The sequence below is a fragment of the Mastomys coucha genome, unplaced genomic scaffold (genome assembly GCF_008632895.1).
Source record: "Mastomys coucha isolate ucsf_1 unplaced genomic scaffold, UCSF_Mcou_1 pScaffold14, whole genome shotgun sequence".
NCBI classification, from domain to species: Eukaryota; Metazoa; Chordata; class Mammalia; order Rodentia; family Muridae; genus Mastomys; species Mastomys coucha.
The window spans coordinates 74,062,263-74,080,435 of NW_022196896.1; the positions used below are offsets into that span (position 1 = coordinate 74,062,263).

An 18,173-nucleotide genomic window follows, 5' to 3' on the forward strand; every position below is an offset into this window, starting at 1 on the left:
TATTCAATTTAAACACAGCCTACCTTTGCACCCAAGGCTGGTCATAATCCTAGAAAGCCAAGTCAACCTGAGGACAGGAACTTGGGGGAGAAATGCTATGCAGGGCGCACAGAAGAACTGCTACACGTTCTTTCTAAATTTTCAAGTATTGGAACTTTCAGATGGGGAGACACAGACACCCCAGATACTAAAATACAGTGAGTGGCCTGGGTTGTATTTCAAGAACAGGTCCCATATCCAAGATAGATAGAGTGCCTCTAGATTGTACTGGGCCAGTCAAGGACAGTAGAAAGGAGCTGTGAAAACCATAGTTGGCTTTGTAAGAGACACAACTCAGCCTACTTTGCCAGCCAGAGCTGAGCTGGCAGCTCTTAGGATCCACAGTGTTACCCTGTTTCTACCAGGATGAGCTCAAGCCTCAAACTAGCTAATGAAATAGAGAGTTTGTAATTTTCTTTAAGTAGATCACACACTACTTTTAAAATTCTCTTGCAAGCCTGCTGATAAAAATAATCTGACAATTAGAACTTTCGGTGGAAGAGTTCTAGAGATTTGCTATACCACAATATGAATGAAGGTAACAATACTCATACATTTAGAACCATTCATTGGGAAACTTTGTTGCTTAATTTTACTACCATTAAAAATAAATTAGAGGTTTTGGGGGTTGGGGTTGACTAGTATCTCACAGAAGTCCTGCCTCTTCTCTCATCTGCATTTCTAGATGAGTATGGAGTAGCAAGTGTGACTAACTCTTGTAGCCTTCCAGACAGTTCTCTGGCTCTTCCTGACTTCTTATGGCTTCGAATCCAGGTAATGGGTTCATCGGGCATTTTCACATGCATGTGTTGTTATGCTTTGTTTTATTTATCCCCATTCTACTGCTCTCCCACATCCTCCATAAGGTGGACAAGAAATAGAAACTGGAGACATATATTTAGGGACAGGAATCCCCAGATGAAAAGTTCCATTTTGACCTTGGCCAGAGTCAGGGAATGTTTTTGGTTTGGTGTTGGTCAGATGTCAGGAATGCCAGAATGCAGCTCTGCTTTCTCAGATGAGCACCCCTACCCAGATGTGCTGTGCCAGAACACCGGTGAAGACACAAGGCCAGTCTGAAAAATAGCTTTGAAACTGGATTTCTGGATTCTCATGATGGGATGGGTTGTATCTATTCTCTAACTCCAGCCCAGTTTCTAAATGATTTTAGGGTCTCCACTCTTGAGGTAGGAATGTCCCAGGAGCCTTGGAGGCCCTTGGGAGTGGAGGCCCTGCCTCTTGGAACCTTCCTCTCATTTCTCTGATAACACTAGAAAGGGTTGCCAGCTTTGCCACTCCTGGCAACGTCCTGGTCAAAATAACAGGATGCTTCTGGCCCTGGATGGAGACTTTGCATTTTTGCCCGCTCCAAAGATTAGAGAGTTACATGCTATTTTTTTTTTCTTAAGAGTTAATTCAGCTGGGCCTATCAATCAAAGGAAACAACTGTCAGAAAGGTTGATTCACTTAATGCCTGGAGAATGAGATAGGAAGAATAATTATCCCCTTAATGAGGTGATACATGTTTCCTTGCCAGAATGCCTGCGCTCAAGGCCTGTCACTTGAAGATCCACGGCCATGTGGCCTACCCTCTTGTCTAAGTTACTCAGAAAGCATAACACTCTTCTGTACTTTGATTTCCTTTGGATATTGGCATCTCTGAAAACTGACACACCTTCCCTTGCTCTGGCCTTTCCCTGAAGTTCTCCTTCCTTTGCTGCTGTGGCTCTTCACCAGAGCCACGGCAAAGCTTGTTTGCTCCTTCCTCTAGGCAGTCCCTGAGAATTGCAGTGTGCCTACGCAGTTGACTTTGTTTTTAATGTCTAGGCATATTGTCTCAATATGCTGACTCCAGTTTACAATCTTTCTATTAATGAGACTATGAACCCATAGAGGGGACCCCAGATTCCCCAGTAACATGTGGAACCCAACATGTGGTTCCCCTGGTCCTGGTCTCTGCTTCCCCTGATCCTGGTCCTGGTCTCCTCTGCAAGTGATAAGGTCTTCTGCTTTAGTGCCAGGTGTATTCCATTTCTCCACTCCAACTCTCTTCCTCCCCTTAAGATCTCTTTCACTTCATAGCTTCATTTACAGTTTCCCATCACACCACACAGGAATCTAAAAACAGTTCTTACACATAAAAAAAAAATTTTTTTTTCTGATTCTGGCTCATTTAATTTAACATAAAGATTTCCAGTTCCCTCCATTTTGGCATCTACTCTTGATGGCCAAACTGCCATGTTCATCCACAAACCCCTGCATTTTACCATCCACAGCTAAGCCTAGCAGACACTAAAGCTACACATCCAACAGGTTGCTCTTGTGAGTACCTCCTCTGAACTCCTCCTTGAAACCACTGAGAGTTAAGGATCCAGTGCCACTTAGGAGTCATTGCGACCCTATCCCACGGGGACCTTTCGAGATGTAGAACTGTCTGTGTGAAATAGGAGTCAGAGCAGGAGTTCCAGTATTCTTGGATGCTTCCGGTTAGTATGAATTTTCTATCTGCTTATCTCCATCTAACCAAATGTGATCTCCCCCCACCAAAAATTAAAAAGTCAAGAACACTTGAATGTCATCTTGTACTTCTTCCTTGCCTTTCTCAAATGTAACAAAAATAGTCATTATAGCTCAAAACCCTAGTGATGTTTTCTTTTTTCTTTCTCTAAAATCTATAAGCTTTAGTTTAATGTTTTTTTCCTTAAAATATATTTATTAGGTCTTTGAGAATTTTGTATATATTTTGATCATATTCACATATCCTTCATTTTTCCCAGACCCACTCCTTTCCTTCCTACCAAATTATGTGTCTGTTTTTGAAATCCATCAAAACGAATAGTGCCATTCAAATATTCTTGGAATCATGGGACCTTGATTCAAGAAATGCAAAAGCACCATATTAAATGTGAATTTCAGAAGAGTGTACATAACCATATTGCTTCCTCCTTTAAATGTTTCTCTGGATCTCATTCCTGATAGCTTCAAGAATGGCTTGCCCCAAGTAACTACCTACTGCCCCTTTCACATCACCTACTGCCCAAAGCCCTATCCCTCTAGCCTCTGGTAATTCCTCTCAGGACCAGAAAGGTCCCCTGTGTTCTCTGCCTGCCTTCATATGTATGTTTGTTTTGGAAATTCCTCTTCCCTATCCCCATTTTCTCTTTGTTCTTATTCATCCATAGTACTTGTGGTCATTATTATAGTCATTTATGATCACATCCTCTTTTGATCTTCCTCATGCTCTCCTTTAGTCTGAACTGTCTTTTTTCCTTTCTTACATACCTGTGTAATATGAAAGCCAAGGCAATGGCCACTGGGCATCACTTGTCCCATTATACTGAAGAGTTTACTTTTCTGTTTATTGTTCTGATTCTTATCCAAAGTGTGAAATCCTTGACAAAAGGCAATGGTTGGATCTTCTACTCTTACCCCAGATCATGTAACAATGTTGAGAACTCACTGAAGAATGAAAAGTGGTAGCACAGAGATCAGAAATCCCGTATGTGTTATTTCACAGGAAAGCTAATCTCCACTTTCTGGATAGAGTAGGGAAAGCACTACTTTGAAAGGCTGAATGCTATACCAGGTGGGGCTAGTCAACCAGAGCGTTTCAGGAGACAGGCTATGTGATTTCTGAGCAGAGATGTGTGATACACTGTCCTCTGAGGTCATGTATAAAGAGTTTCTGTTGTGGTGGGGAACCTCCTCCTGAAAAGAATCTGTCTTTGTGATCCCACATCTACAGGGGGAATTAGAATAAAACAGGGGACTCCCTGAAGATTTTGGTGGAATAAAGCTACATGGGTAGGGACACATTTATGTCTCTGACCAGCTACAAATCCTGTAACATCTGTGCTGACATATGTTTACATACTAGTCCACACTGATTGTTCTTACATCTCAAGACAATTCCTAGTCCTTCTTAAAACTGATCTAAGTCTGTAAAATAACTGTCTGAATCTATGAATACATGTGATGGTTAAGTAAGGGTCCTTTAAGTACAATTCCCCATTAGAAACAATAGAGAACAGGTAGGAATATGACTACCACATGGTCATCTACAGAAAAATAAATGGATTCCTACTCACACAAAAATAACTTAAGATGAATTGAAGATTTTAATGGCAAATACAAAGGCATGTAAATATTAAAACATAATGTGCAATTTAGGTAACTCTAAATTTTTTAAGTGTAGCAAAAAGGGGGGCAAGCAGGTCAATCTATGTGATATCATATAATATTTTTGGAAATTTTTACTGCAAAAAAAGTGGGGAGGTAGGATTTAGTGGTAACACATCTGATTGGCACACATAAGGCTGTGTTTATTCACTAATACTGCAATAGAAAACAAAGACATAAAGTTGATGGGAAAATTCTAATGAGACTGTGGGAAAAAGAGGACCCTTATACATTACTACATGGAATGCAAATTACTCCACACATCTAGTAGTTGAAAAACTACTAGACAACCACAAAATCTGGCTATGCTACTAAGGATGTAGACACCTTAAGAAACTTGAGTCGGCATGCTACAGAGGCACCTGCATGCCCATGTTTATTACAGCACTATACCAACAACAGCAAAGTTACAAGAATTAGCCTGAATATCTAAAATATGAATATATACAAAATGGAGGTTTATTTGTCACATATAAAAATGAAATTATGTCAGTTGTAAGAAAATTGATGGAAAACACATGTTAAGTAAAAAAAAAAAGCCAGATTCTATAAATATTGTGTATTTTCTCTCATGAGAGGAACCTAGATTGATTGATTGATTGATTGATTGATTGATTGATTGACTTTCCCTGAGACAGGGTATCTATGTGTAACAAACCCTGGCTGTCCTGGGCTGACTTTGTAGACTTGGCAGGCCTCAAACTCATAGAGATCTGCCTGCCTCTGCCTCCCAAGTGTTGGGATTAAGAGCATGTGCCACCATACCTAGACCTAGATTTCTTTTTAAAAACATGGAAATAAAAGGGGAACTATTAGGGAGGAGGAAGAAGACAGTGTTGGGAAGTTGGTGGGAAGGGGGGAGAAGCAGTGTTGGGAAGTGGGTGGGAAGGAGGGAGAGGACAGAATGGGGAAGAGGGCGGGGAGGAGGGAGAGGGCAGTGTGGTGAGGAAGTGAGTGGCCTCTTACATTAATACTGAAAATATTCATTGATAAGTGATGTCTTATAAACTGCTGTAGCCATCTTGTAGCCATAGCAACAGCCCAAGGGCCAAGCAAAGTACAATGAGTATGTCAGAAAGAAGAGGTGGAAACAATCTTGGTCCTCATTAAAATCACTGAGCTACTGGTTACTGCCCAGAGCTACCTTCCTTCTGGATTTGCAAGAGATAATACATTTCTGTATTGTTGAAGACTGTCTTGAATTGGGAGTTATTAGCAACTGAAATTATTCTAAATGAATACATTATGATATACATACATACATACGTACACACACATGTGTGCTTATATGTGTGTGTGTACGTATGTATGTCTACATGCATACAATGTGTATAAATTTAAATTTGAATATTACTAAAATATTTTATAATGTTTTCTCTATATTTGGAATATGTTACCTAGTTCCAATTTTAAAAATAATATGTAATAGCTAGATAAATGGCTCAGCAATTACGAGCAATAGCTGTTCCTACAGAAGACCCAAGGTTGACTCACAGCACTCAAATGGCGGCTCATGATCTTCTCTGACTCCAGTCCTTGGGGTTCCAACTTCTTCTGGCTTCCTGGTGCACGGCATGCACTTCTGGCATAGGAATACAGGCAAAGCACTCATACATGTAAAATAATGATTAAAATATAAAAATAATGTATAAGTATATTTGTAGCTCTAAATGTTCTCATTTGCTTTCTTCATATAACATTTTAGAAGCAAAATCAAGAGGAAGACCAATTTTGGACAAATTTAACAGACTTTAGCATATCAGGCAGGGTCCAGAACCAGAAGAGTGCCATGTGGAGCCGTGAATATGGGCAGTGGGGATTTACAATAGGACAAGGAAGTGATGCACAGGGGGCTTGATTGATCCTAGTTCTGTCTTTACAATATTTGTGCATGATCTGATCAGTTAGCCCCATTGGCTACAAAATATACCTTGAATTAGGCTTCTAGTTTCTTAACATACTAAGTTAATGTCTACTTTAATTACATAGACACACCAGAGTCAGCCTCAGGCAAAACTTTGCTTAATTTAACATAACAAATTGGAAGCATTTGTCTGGTCAGGCCATTTTACAGTCAGTGCATAGAGTTTTCATTTCTAATCATCCTTAGAAATAGAACTAGATATTAACACTATATTTTAATACATCTGTTGACAAAAAAACAACATTTTCATTTTTATTATTAGTGATAACTAACAGTGTTGATTGCTAAATTATTATTCCAGGAAGTCCTTGTCTAACCAGAATCACAAAGAAAAAAAATGTATGGTGTCTAGCTTTTAACTTTGAGCTTAGGCTTAGTTACCAAATATAAAGGCATGATAAGTAGATTGAGTCAAAGAGTAGCTCATGTCCATATAGAGATCTCATGAGCTGATCATGGCTGAGAACTTGCTAGAAAGAATGAAGCTTCAAATACTGGTAGGATTTTTTTTTTAATACTTAGCACATAGGCTTATAGCAGGAATATTTTTAATTTTTGTTTTGTTTTTTGTTTTTCAAGACAGGGTTTCTCTGTGTAGCTCTGGCTGTCTTGGAATTCACTCTGCAGACCAGGGTGACCTCGAACTCAGAAATCCTCCTGTCTCTGCCTCCCAAATGCTGGGATTAAAAATGAATCCACCCTGCAAATTTGTTTTCCCACTGGGCCACGATCTTGAACCGGTATTGATCAACATCACCACATTCGGGAGGTCCGTTATTATTCTCTCCCAGCTATTAGAAACATCTCGCTCACATGCAACTCTTTACACACTCCCACAATCATTCATCTAAATAATTCGCCTAAGACCTGGTAAGTAAAGCATGACTCTTAAGGCATTAATATCCAATCAGACTTACATTATAATAAAATTACAGTTTACAAGATGCCAATACAATAATTTCAGAACCAAATAATAAAGATAATATTCTAACCCAATTAATCTATTTTGTAAAAACTTTTGCTTGGTTGTATAACCTCGTGGGGTCTGGCTTGTCCTCATCATCTGCTTCCATGATTCCCTCTCTTCTCCTGCTCCTGACCTTTTTTCTCCTCCAACTTTCACTCCACCTCTCTATTCTTGTCCTATCACAGGCCTGTCACTGCCCTAATGTGATTGAACAGAGAAAATGCTGCAGCATACGCTGAGCTGGATGTAAGGAAGAACAAGTACACTATATCTCTTCTTTAGATTAAAGATTGAGAAGAGAGTTCATGTTTGAAAAATTGTCCTGCTACAGTTGTATTTGCATTTAGCCCATCATGTATACACATCCTGAGTTGGTCACTGTCTGTCACCTTTTAGTCATGAATCTTTTGGGGCTTCAACCTGCTGATTTTGAAAAACGAAATAATATGTATTTCTCCTGTAAGCTCACATTCCAGTGTCTTGTGCAACACTCTATCTATGGGTAGTTTATTTCTGCTAAATTGAACAAGATGCAAGAGGTCCAAGCACACAAACGAGATAACATACCGGATAAGGCTGTGTCACTATATTTGGCCAAATTCCAGTCTCTGTCACAAATCTTTCCCTGAAGTGACCCTGGTTTGTTTTGTTTGGGCTAGGACCAGAAGTTTGGGTCAAACTTCTGCTCAGGCTGGAAAGAGCTGGCTGTTCAGTGTACACACCTCTGTAATGGAAGCAGCTTTCCTGGCCCTTCAGCAGCAGACCTCTTCCTCCCACTAGTCTCTTACTAGGTGTTGTTTGCTTTGATGATAGGGAGGCGTCATATCCTACGAGTGAGTGGAAAGGTAGCTAGCCACCCTGTGCAACTTATTTTGAACTCTGACTCTGGATCTCAGTGTTTGTTCACTCCAAGTCATAGCTCCTGGTATATTCCAGACCTGGGAACAATTTCACTCACTGGCTACCCACACATAACTACAAGTAGGAGTTTGGGTGCTCACCTTCTTTGTTAGCATTTCGAGGCTACCACACCTGACCAGGTTCAAGCTCCAGATAACCTGGGATTTCCCAGGATCGTCTTTTGACTAAGGGGCAGGTAGCCACATACTTTATTATTGAGATACTGAAGAAGTATGCAGCTTTACAAGAAGATAGTCTTGGGGCATGGAACCAGACAGTTGCCTCAGTAACCTAAATGTTTTTACTAACAATGCAGATTTTTTTCTCTCAGGCCTTTATAGCCTACTCAGAAAACTACTGTTTTCTGTTTGAGTCCCACCTTCCTAATTCAGGGACAGTATTGTCAGGGTCTGATGAAATCATGTAGCCACATTTTCCTGTGTTCATATGTTGTTTTGGCTAGTTGAAGGCAATGCCCAAATCCAGAGTTTCCTGGGAACAGAGCCAAGAGACATTTAGCTACTTAGCCAGGCTTAATGTCCCTGGGAGCAGATCTGGAAAATGCTGTGGAGGATCTGTGGCCAAAACCACATAATCAAATTGTGTTATGAATAAGGCCTTTTCACAAGACATCAGGAAAAACACAACATGTAGGGAAATTTTGAACAGGGTAATCTTGAGTGGTTAGGAAAACAAGTGGGTAAATTGGTAAATTAACTTTTTAAACATTTAGCTCAAAGTTACTTTTAAAATTACTCAAATCAGATAATTGCTTTTCACAGTAGAACTTTCAGTAAATCTCTTTAGGATGCAAATCTGAGACTACTATACATTCTAACAGGTACTCTTATGTTTATCTTGTGGACATAGAATTAATACAAGGAAAGTATACTGAGGCCAGTTTTTAGGGCAAATGTAGATATGATGTGAGTGCAATTAAAAACTCATGCTATTACAAATGAGATTATACTTTCATAAGCCACAGAAATCTGGGAACAACAAAGCAAAGAATGTGTGTCTGTTCTATTGGAAGTATGCGTTTCTGTATAGAGAACACAGAGTACAATGTTAAGACTGGTGTGAACTGTTAAACCTTTACGTATCACTGATACATATATGCTTTATGTCTGTCAGGCAAACTGGACAGCCTCGTAGGGGAAATACTACAATCGAGAACACCGTGCATTCTTCAGAGAGTATCTTACTCACTGAAGTATTTTTGATATGTAATGCAGTAGATTATATTTCAATTTTCTACCTATTTAGTTTTTTAAGTGGCAACAAAGATACATTTGTTGCAAACCCTCCATTCTAATGTACTTTTCCCAAAGACTTTACAAACCCTATCTAGATAGAAATAATTAAATTCAGTACCAATTTCATTGCTTGAACTCCACTCAAGGATGAAGGAAAGAGATGGTATTTCCTTCGGTGTTTTACAGTGTGTGTCTTATACCTTAATGGCCATGTAAATAAATTTCAACTTTTGTCACATTCCAGGCAAACCAAGACTTGTCTAGCACCACTTAAAGTTTAATTTCCTACTTACCAAATTGGTAGTAATCATGTCTTATATTTTAAAAATAGACTTTTGATTATTTTTATCATGTCACGATTTTAATAATTCCTGTTAGGATGAATGATAGAACAAATATAATGTGTTGGGAGTTAGATGTTAATTTATTATGATTAATATACAAATAGAAATTGTTAAAATTCTATTTGTGCTAATCATGAATTATTCACTCAGAAAGAGTAGCACAAAAGAATTTTGGTCGCCTCCCCTTTAACCTTAAGTCACTGCAGGGCCTCATCCCTGACCCGATGAAGGTAGAGGGAAGAAATGGCTCAGATATACTCGTACACAGTAGTGCAGAAGGGCTTAGATACACTCCTGGTCAGTGGTACACCAGGACTTCTTGGTAATTTAAGAGTCATTTTGCTATTCGGTTTGAAAATTAGTGGCCCCAGTGCTCAGGAAAATGTTCCAGTCTCATGAAGTGTTAGGGAAGAACTGTGGCTTCCTGTGTCCTGGTCACATCAGTGGAGTGTGTAACCCTAGGACTATATACCACTGCCAATTGCAATGCATTTGAAATCGAACCTACGAAATAAATAGATTTTAGGTCAAGGTAGAGAGAAGTGGAACAGAGGACACTAGCCTTTGCTTTTGAATATACAAAGCAAATTCATTGGGAATGTCACTCAGAACTAGAATTCCTAAATCAAACTTTTGTACTAACTTTTTTTTTTTTTTGGCACAAACTTTTCTACAAAGTTATAAGAAAGTAAAAATTTAAAAACCCACAATTAATCATTATGACATAAAACTGATGCCTTTCAAAAATGTGAAAACACTTTAATTTATAGTTTCTACACATTTTATGTAAGAAATAATTTCATTTAGCTATGAGTACAATACATTTGATTAACAAAATCCTAATTTATAAAACTGAAGTAAATAAATGAAGAAATATATTCATTGTCAAATTATAAAATAAAAGTAGCTGTTATTGAGATACCATATTTGTTTTTCTTTAGTTACATTTTGGTATGTTTAGTAGCGCTTATAATTTTAAAATGGTGGGGCGATTACAATGACTGGAAGCCACTGAAACTTCACCTTCATAGGTACAGCCACCATGAATCCATAATGAATGTTGATATTGTAAAAAATACATAAAATGATTGTAATATAACCATCTAACCTTAACATACAGAGTTTTAAGACCACTATTGGATCTGCTAATTCACTTTGAAATAGAAGCAGTCACTTTTCTGTGATACATGACGTCTTTGTACGTTAATAATTTGAAATTTCATTAGTGTAAAAATATACCAAAGTAAATATAAAAGGAGACACTTATTTACAAAACAATATTGTATACATATTATATAAATGTAATTGTTTCAGAGTCTTTTATACAATATTGATAGAGCCAGTCATCTTGCCACAAAATTGCCGTGTGATAAAGGCAGAGAGTGATTTTGAAATTTAGATCAAAATGAATACTGTTTGACTGCCTTTTAAGGTTAAAGCAGTCACTCCCGCTGTGCTAGAGAACTGATGGAAAGTTGACCTCTAGAAAAAGATTCTTCTTTCCTTCAGGAAAATGCATTGCACACTTAGTGCTGTGTGGAGATGCACCTGGAAGGGAGAGAATCTTACTTTATAGAGTGTTCTATTTGAGAAGCCCACTAGGAGCCATTCAGCATTGCATTAGCACCGTTGCCATGGACTGTCCAATTATAATAGGAATGGAAACATGTATGTGAGGCCACATTCCTACTTTGTGGAATTTTATCTTACCAAGTATACAATACAAATATAAGTGTACATGATGTTTTTAAATGATAACAATCCTACACTTTACAAAGGCTATATATAGATTTTTCTGTAAATATTAAGTGAAACTGTTAGGAAATAAGACTTTACATTTTAATCGTACCCTTTTAACTCAGCAGACCATAAGGAAATGTGCTCTCGTTTCCTTGCCTAGATTGTAGTTGTAATATGCGTATATGGACATAAGGCTAATTTGATCTCCATCTAGTTCAAAAACTCTGGAAATCATAAAACATCCTATAATATGGTTTATTTGGATGGTTAAATGCCAACCATTGCATCTACTCTCTCTTTTAGTTCATACACTGTAGCTTGTGCTTAAGTTACTATAGCATACTCAAGGCCTACAGCCTGTGGTACTTAAATTCACAGTTTCGAAATTGACGGGAAGACCTTCCATGATTTGAGAAGTTTTGAATCTAAGGCAAAGCTCATGAGCACCCACACCGATCTACTACCATGGCTGGAATTTTCCCATATATTATTTGTTCTTTGCCATTAAAGTATAGCATATTAATGGGAGACATTTTTGTCGGAGTGCAGCAAGGGCCTGCTGAGCCTCTGGGGTTTGCTTGGTGCACTAGATGAGTATGTGGATATTTTTGTAAAAACACAAATTCACACTCCCCAGAGCAGTAGTTGGCCTTATATCTTTTGGGTGCGATAATCCAGTCCCATCCGAAGGCTTCAAAATCGACCGTGAGTGGGTAGCGGCAGCATCGCGATTCCGTGGAGTGCTCATCACAATCAAGCCCAAAGTCTCTTCGGGACCTCTTGGGTGTGTCTGTTACTTTGACTTCTAAAAAAGGATTCTGTGTGAAAAGGAAAGAACAATTGTGTTAATGGAGCCTGAAATCCTTCCTACCTTAAAAATCATTATTAAAAAAAACAAACAAAAACCCATAATTTTTATGCTTTTTTTTTTTAAAAGAACTGCAGTATTAAGGAATGTTTATATACACTAGGCTTCATTTTTCCTTTCATGGCCCCAAAGACTCTAACAGCATCAGGCATTCCCTGTGGGTCATTCCCTTTGTATCTTTTAGAGTTTTGTTTCTTTTCATACCATTATTATCAGACATAATCGCACATAATAGCAGAACAGATACTTGGAAAATATGTATAAGATGAAAGAGAAGGAAGGTGGGGGGAGGACGATGAGAGGACTGAGCATCCTCTTTTCATCATTGTTGATTGCAGGTGACTAATGGACTCTTGGAGAGATAGTTACTCATCTGGTATCCCCTAGGTCTTTTCTGGAAAAAAAAATGTGCATATGAAAGTCAGAGCAAAATAGCTCCTTCTGAGCGCTATATGGATTACAATGAGAAAAGGGAAATTAGCATGACAACAGTGGCTGTGTGTATAGTGTGTCGAAAGAAAATCCTTAAAGGAGCAAAGAGGAGGTTTATAAGAAGTGATGAACTGGGTGTGAATGGAGCTTGGTGGGACAGCAGAAGGAGAAGCAGGAAGAGGAGAAGAGAAGAATTTGCTTGCACTATGACAGCTTCAGTCTCCCAGTGCGTTTAAGAGCATTTCCTTTTCGAGGGAAAACTCTAAGGAATAGCATATTAACCACCTTGTGAAAAACTAAAAGCTGTTAGCAACCTTGGAAACTAAAATACTATCTATGAGAAAGAATGTTCTTAAATAGCTGATAGCAATTTTATCTTCTATCATGAGACTATATTGTCAAAGAGAACATCATTTGTACAGTGTAGTGTTTAAGTAGGGTATATAAAGAAAATAGATCATTTAGGAAATCGTAGCACTTCAAATGAGAGATCTCACTGACAACAGATCTGATTTCCGGGCTATATATTCCCAAGTTCAATCAAAATATTAAAAGGTAATCACAGTTACTCTTTCCAAGTACAATATTTTGGTGTAAATTATGACAATGGATGAAAATAACAATATGTTCACATTTAAGTTTTTTTGAAAGCAGAAATAAATAAATAAAAGTAGCCCAAAACAGTAACTCAGGTTTATGGTGAGTTAAATATTTTTTATTAATTTTTATAACATATGAGGTCTTACCATATCACTGACTCACTGTTTAATTAATTGGTAATGCCTAAGTAAATTCCTAAGCAAGTGTGCTAAAGGAGTCCAAAGATAAGCTAGAAGGCAAAGGTTAGCTTGGCAATATTTCACAAAATAATCTACATACATATCACGGCTTCAACATTCTGTAAGTTCTGAACATATTTATTACAAGTGTTGAGTACAATATATTTAATCAAGTATATCTGTACATATAAGGGTATTTTAATTAGAATTTTAATATTTTTTTACTTTATGTGAGGCCAACATTTTTCAATGTAAAACATAGAAAAGAAACTAATAAAATGGGAGGGAAAGGTTTTAATTTGTTGGGTAGAAACCAGAATCTGCAGTTACATAGAGACTGCATAGTTTATGCATAATTATGTGTCTTACAATGAAAAGGACATTACATCTATTTCCTAGTAAGGGCCTCTCCATATGGAATTACGAACATGATGTAATTGTGTTTCGATCTTCTGGCTAAGTAAGAACATCAAGGGGTGCCTCATGGGACATGAGATTGGCACCTACTGTTTTGGGTACAGACCTGCCTTTGGAGTAAGATACTTTATCTGGCTTATTGGCATAAAAAATAGTATTTATTTTTCACTATTATCATTCATATCAGGAATAAAAATGCAGCACAGTTGTTAGAATGTTATTTTCAGTCATCACTTACCAGCCCATCTTCTCCTGGTCCTGGGAAGGTTACAGCAAGATCATGCCCATTCTCATCCAAAGCTTTGATTTCAATGCCTAAGTTGGATTCAGGCTGTTTGAGCCAATTTTGCAACACTGTCTTCACATCAATACTCTGCCAAATACCAGTGCCTGGGCTCATGTCAAGTTTCAGAGATCGGATTCCAGTATACCTTGTACCGTCTTTCATGGGTTTGATGAGTCTCAGGATTTGCACAAACACTGTTGTAGGAGTCTTGACCGGTCTGAGATATATCCACAGTTGGGCTTTTACTACTTTGTTGTACTGTATTTTAGAGCTAAATTTAAAAAAGCAACATTTGGGCTTTCCATCCGCTTGCATTAGAAAGTCAGCTACAAAGGAAGGAGAAGAGAATGATTGACATCAAGCCCCGTCCAAACACAAATAAAGTCACCCCTTAACATCAGCTGTTGGGGTGCTGTGTATGTATGTGGTCTTCTAAAATAAAATATTATGTGGAACTTCATTCATGGTTCAGAAGAAACGTCAGAGAAAATAGTTGCTCTAGCTTTTCAGAATTTTTTTAGACATCTGTAGTTTCACCTGTTTGTGGAGATTCTACTCCCATTCCAGAGAACTATGGGCTAAGGGATGTTTTGCAAAAGAATGAACAGCACATGAAATTTTCAAGTGATGATGATTAGAGACTAAGAGACACCGTGCCGGAACGTCCGTCCACTTAGAATTCTTTGGGAATCTAAGCAGCTACACTCACTGAGCAGCTGTACCAGTCAGTCTGCAGGGAGGAACCCTTCCCCCAGGCCTCAATTACCTGGAGACGAAACACAGGGAGCAATTTAACCAACCTCAGAAATGCCAAACAATACAATACATCTGGGACACGTGGGCTCTGGAAGAGCTAGTCAAAGGAACAACAAGAAGACTAATTAGCAAGAAAAACTCAGATGTCATGTTCAAGCTATCTAAAAAAATCAGAAAGCAGTGGCCTTGGGGCCAGCCTCTCACGGCAAGTTCAGCATTGACAACTGCTTTTCCAAATCCCATGTAAATAAGGGAGACTTTCTCCTGAACTGTTTGATCCGAGAGTCATAAATGAAAATTATTTGCTGTGCTGTAACCTGATTACTTAGTAAAGGGCTGATTTGAAACCGTGTCATGTCTGGTTTTAAGTGTTTAAAGCATGGTATTAAAGCAAGATCTCAAGACACATGGCACAGAAATCTTCCGTGTTCTGCCTGATCTCTAAGGCTACCTGACTTGCTTTTCAGAGAATTCAAATAGGAACTGCCTGAAATGTATTATCTCCCAGAAGCAATACTGCAGTTATAGGTAACGCCCCCCCCCACACACACACAAAGAATTAAATCTTTTAGAAGGTTATCGATCACTTTTCCTGCCTGGACATACACAGCCAGGGCACTCTCAGTGCAGTGCCATGAAGGAGCACACGAGCATTCACGCCATGACCTCCCAATTCATGCTTATTTCCTGACTGTTTTCTGATACTCGGTCCTGAGTATTATTTTACTATGCCTGCTTCATCATGGCTCATGATAATACATTTAATATTTAACTTCTTTAACTTTCCAAGTGCAATAGCTTTCACAAGTAATATTCTAATTTGTAAAGAGCATAAAAGCTCTGTGGCTGACAGTTTGAAATAACAGAAAGCACTCTAACTGTGGAACAGTGTTCAAATAAACATCCAGCAGATTTCTTTCTTTAGTGTTAGTAGTGGGGGAAGCTAGTGCACATTTTAGACAAATGTAATTGTAAATTTCATACGTTTCAACGTTGCCTATAGAATCTCACAGTCCTTACCTTATAGTGTTAGACTCTGAACACACAAGCATTCTACATTTTCCACATAAAATTAAATAAAAAGCTGAGCCAGCATATTAACTTTGAGCTATTTGGCACTACAAGGAAGCAAGCAAGACAGATTTCATTGTCAGTGTGTTTCTCAGGAAATCTTGAAAAAAAAACATCTCCTTTCTCTCCTACTTACATATAAGCCAACAGCTTGTTAAAAGCCTGAAAATAGATCTGTTTCTCATAAACACTAGGACAGCAGTCAGCAGAACTGCTGATATACTCTAACAGCTACTTACACTCTGTAGGCATGGTAATGATTGTTTCCGTGGTAGCGTGATAATCGTCATCTTCCAAAGAGCCATCACTGCTGTCATCCCTCTGGACGTCGTACTGATCGATCAGTTCCCGGAGTGGCGGCGCTCTGGGCAGAAGTTGTCTTATAGCATCTTTGCTGATGTTAGGAGCTGTTTCCAGGCGGAGTTTACTGAGGATTTGGATTTTTATGGCTTCTATTCTGGAGTACCTCGTGTTTTGTCTCCACGCACATGCATTACACAGCCCCTCTTTTTCCACATTTTCTTCTCTCTCACTGCCCTCATTTAGATCCACTGGGCCAGCAGCAATCAGCATAAACAGGTAAATATAAACATACATTTGCAGTTTTTGCATCATTTTAAAATCAGCACAATCTTTTTTTCCTTGTTCTTATTTCTTCTTTTTGCTTTTGAGTAATGCCAAGTGAAATATTAGTGCATGTACCGTCCGAGAGACAACCTGCCACGCCAGTGAGTCCTGTATACTGTATTCCAAGTGGCTTTTTATATTCCAACTTAGAGGAGACAAGTGTCGTCAGGATCTATGATTGGCTCCTGCTCCACAATGAATCTCGCTGTCAGAGGTTAAAACCCTGTCTGTCACAAGTCACCAAGCAGTATTTTGTTACAGTCGAGGGCAAGCTGATTCATTTGACTACTTCATAAATGAAATAAATCCCCAAATCATGAAAGATATATGTGACATTTGATAAATTAAAGTCTGTGTACTAATATAAACTGTACTTAAAGCTTATTAATCTCTGTAAAACTCTTGCTATCATTTAAGTTAGTAAGTTTTAATTTAGATTTTGTGTTTAAAATAGAAAATGTTAATCCTTTAAGACTTGGAGTGCTGTTTCGTTATTCAAGCAAATATTTGAGGTAAAAATATGCATTAAGGGCTGGGTAATTAGAGAAGTAGAAATTAGGAAGAGCTGACTTAATTTAAAGAAAGCTAAGTTTGTGACCCTGCTAAAAAGTTGCATCAGTAATTTGAGCAGCTTGTTTTCATGGCTTGTTTGTAGTACACTTTACAAACCGGTCCTGTTATGTTTCCATGCACATGTATTTACTTTTGATAGCTTCATGTCTTTGACTAACATAAAAACTGTGCTTGATCTCAGCTTATAAGTATTGCTACTTTCTATTACAGAGATACAGATTAAAGACTGAGTGTCGCTTTTCTTGTTATTGCCAATAGGATACTGTCAGCTAGGAGGCCAGTCTCTGTACTTAGGACAAGTAGATAATGGATTTTTGTAAGTGGCACTGGAGTATTATTTCAGTTTGACTCAGACATCCAGGGCTGAAAGTAAAGTGCAATCTGTGCTCTCTGTGAATGATGTTAGATCCTGTGAAAACACAAAGAGAAAGTCGCATGCAGAGGGATGCCCTTTGGTGTGTTCCAATACTGTCATAGGTTAGCACCCCTTTGCCAGTGTCTCATTTTGACCAGAGGGCAGACACCTGGCAGGGATCTGGGGTAGAGTCTAGGGCAGAGAATGGTGCTTTTTGTTCTCTGAATTTAAGTGGCCTCTGCAGGGATCAAACTTTCACCCTTGGCTTTAGGAGCCACGAGATCGAATGGGGTGAACTCTTAAAGAGCTGAACAAATGCAGCAGCAGGGACAGAGGACGCTTCCAGTTTTCCTCCTCCTTTTTTTTAGGAAGCTGAGGAGCCTTTAGAATTCCAATCCATTATTCCCCACACCCCCAAGAGAATATGGTGGCTTGTATCAAATATTTATTTTTAGGTCACCACCGTCCTTGCACGATGTACACCCAATTTACTGCCCCAGTGCACTAAAATGCACCTCAGGAGCTTGAAAAGTTAATGCATTTTCATCAAATTCTTAAGAGGCATCTACATCTCTTGAGGAAAAAAAAAGTGGGCTTCCATAATGTACTGGATTTGCCCATCATTAAAGATTAAGGAAAAGCAGACGCAAACCAGATGCC

At 38.5% G+C, this 18,173-nt stretch overlaps 1 protein-coding gene across 1 annotated transcript; it reads right to left on the bottom strand.

Annotated features, from left to right (window-relative positions):
- Positions 1–10,343: 10,343 nt before the first annotated feature.
- Mstn (myostatin) lies at positions 10,344–16,696 on the bottom strand. Its single transcript, XM_031367406.1, has 3 exons — positions 16,198–16,696; positions 14,084–14,457; positions 10,344–12,167 (listed from the first exon to the last, which is right to left on the bottom strand). The coding sequence occupies exons 1-3, from the start codon at positions 16,571–16,573 to the stop codon at positions 11,787–11,789; spliced, it is 1,131 nt and encodes a 376-aa protein (XP_031223266.1). The 5' UTR covers positions 16,574–16,696; the 3' UTR covers positions 10,344–11,786.
- Between the last annotated feature and the right edge of the window lie 1,477 nt (positions 16,697–18,173).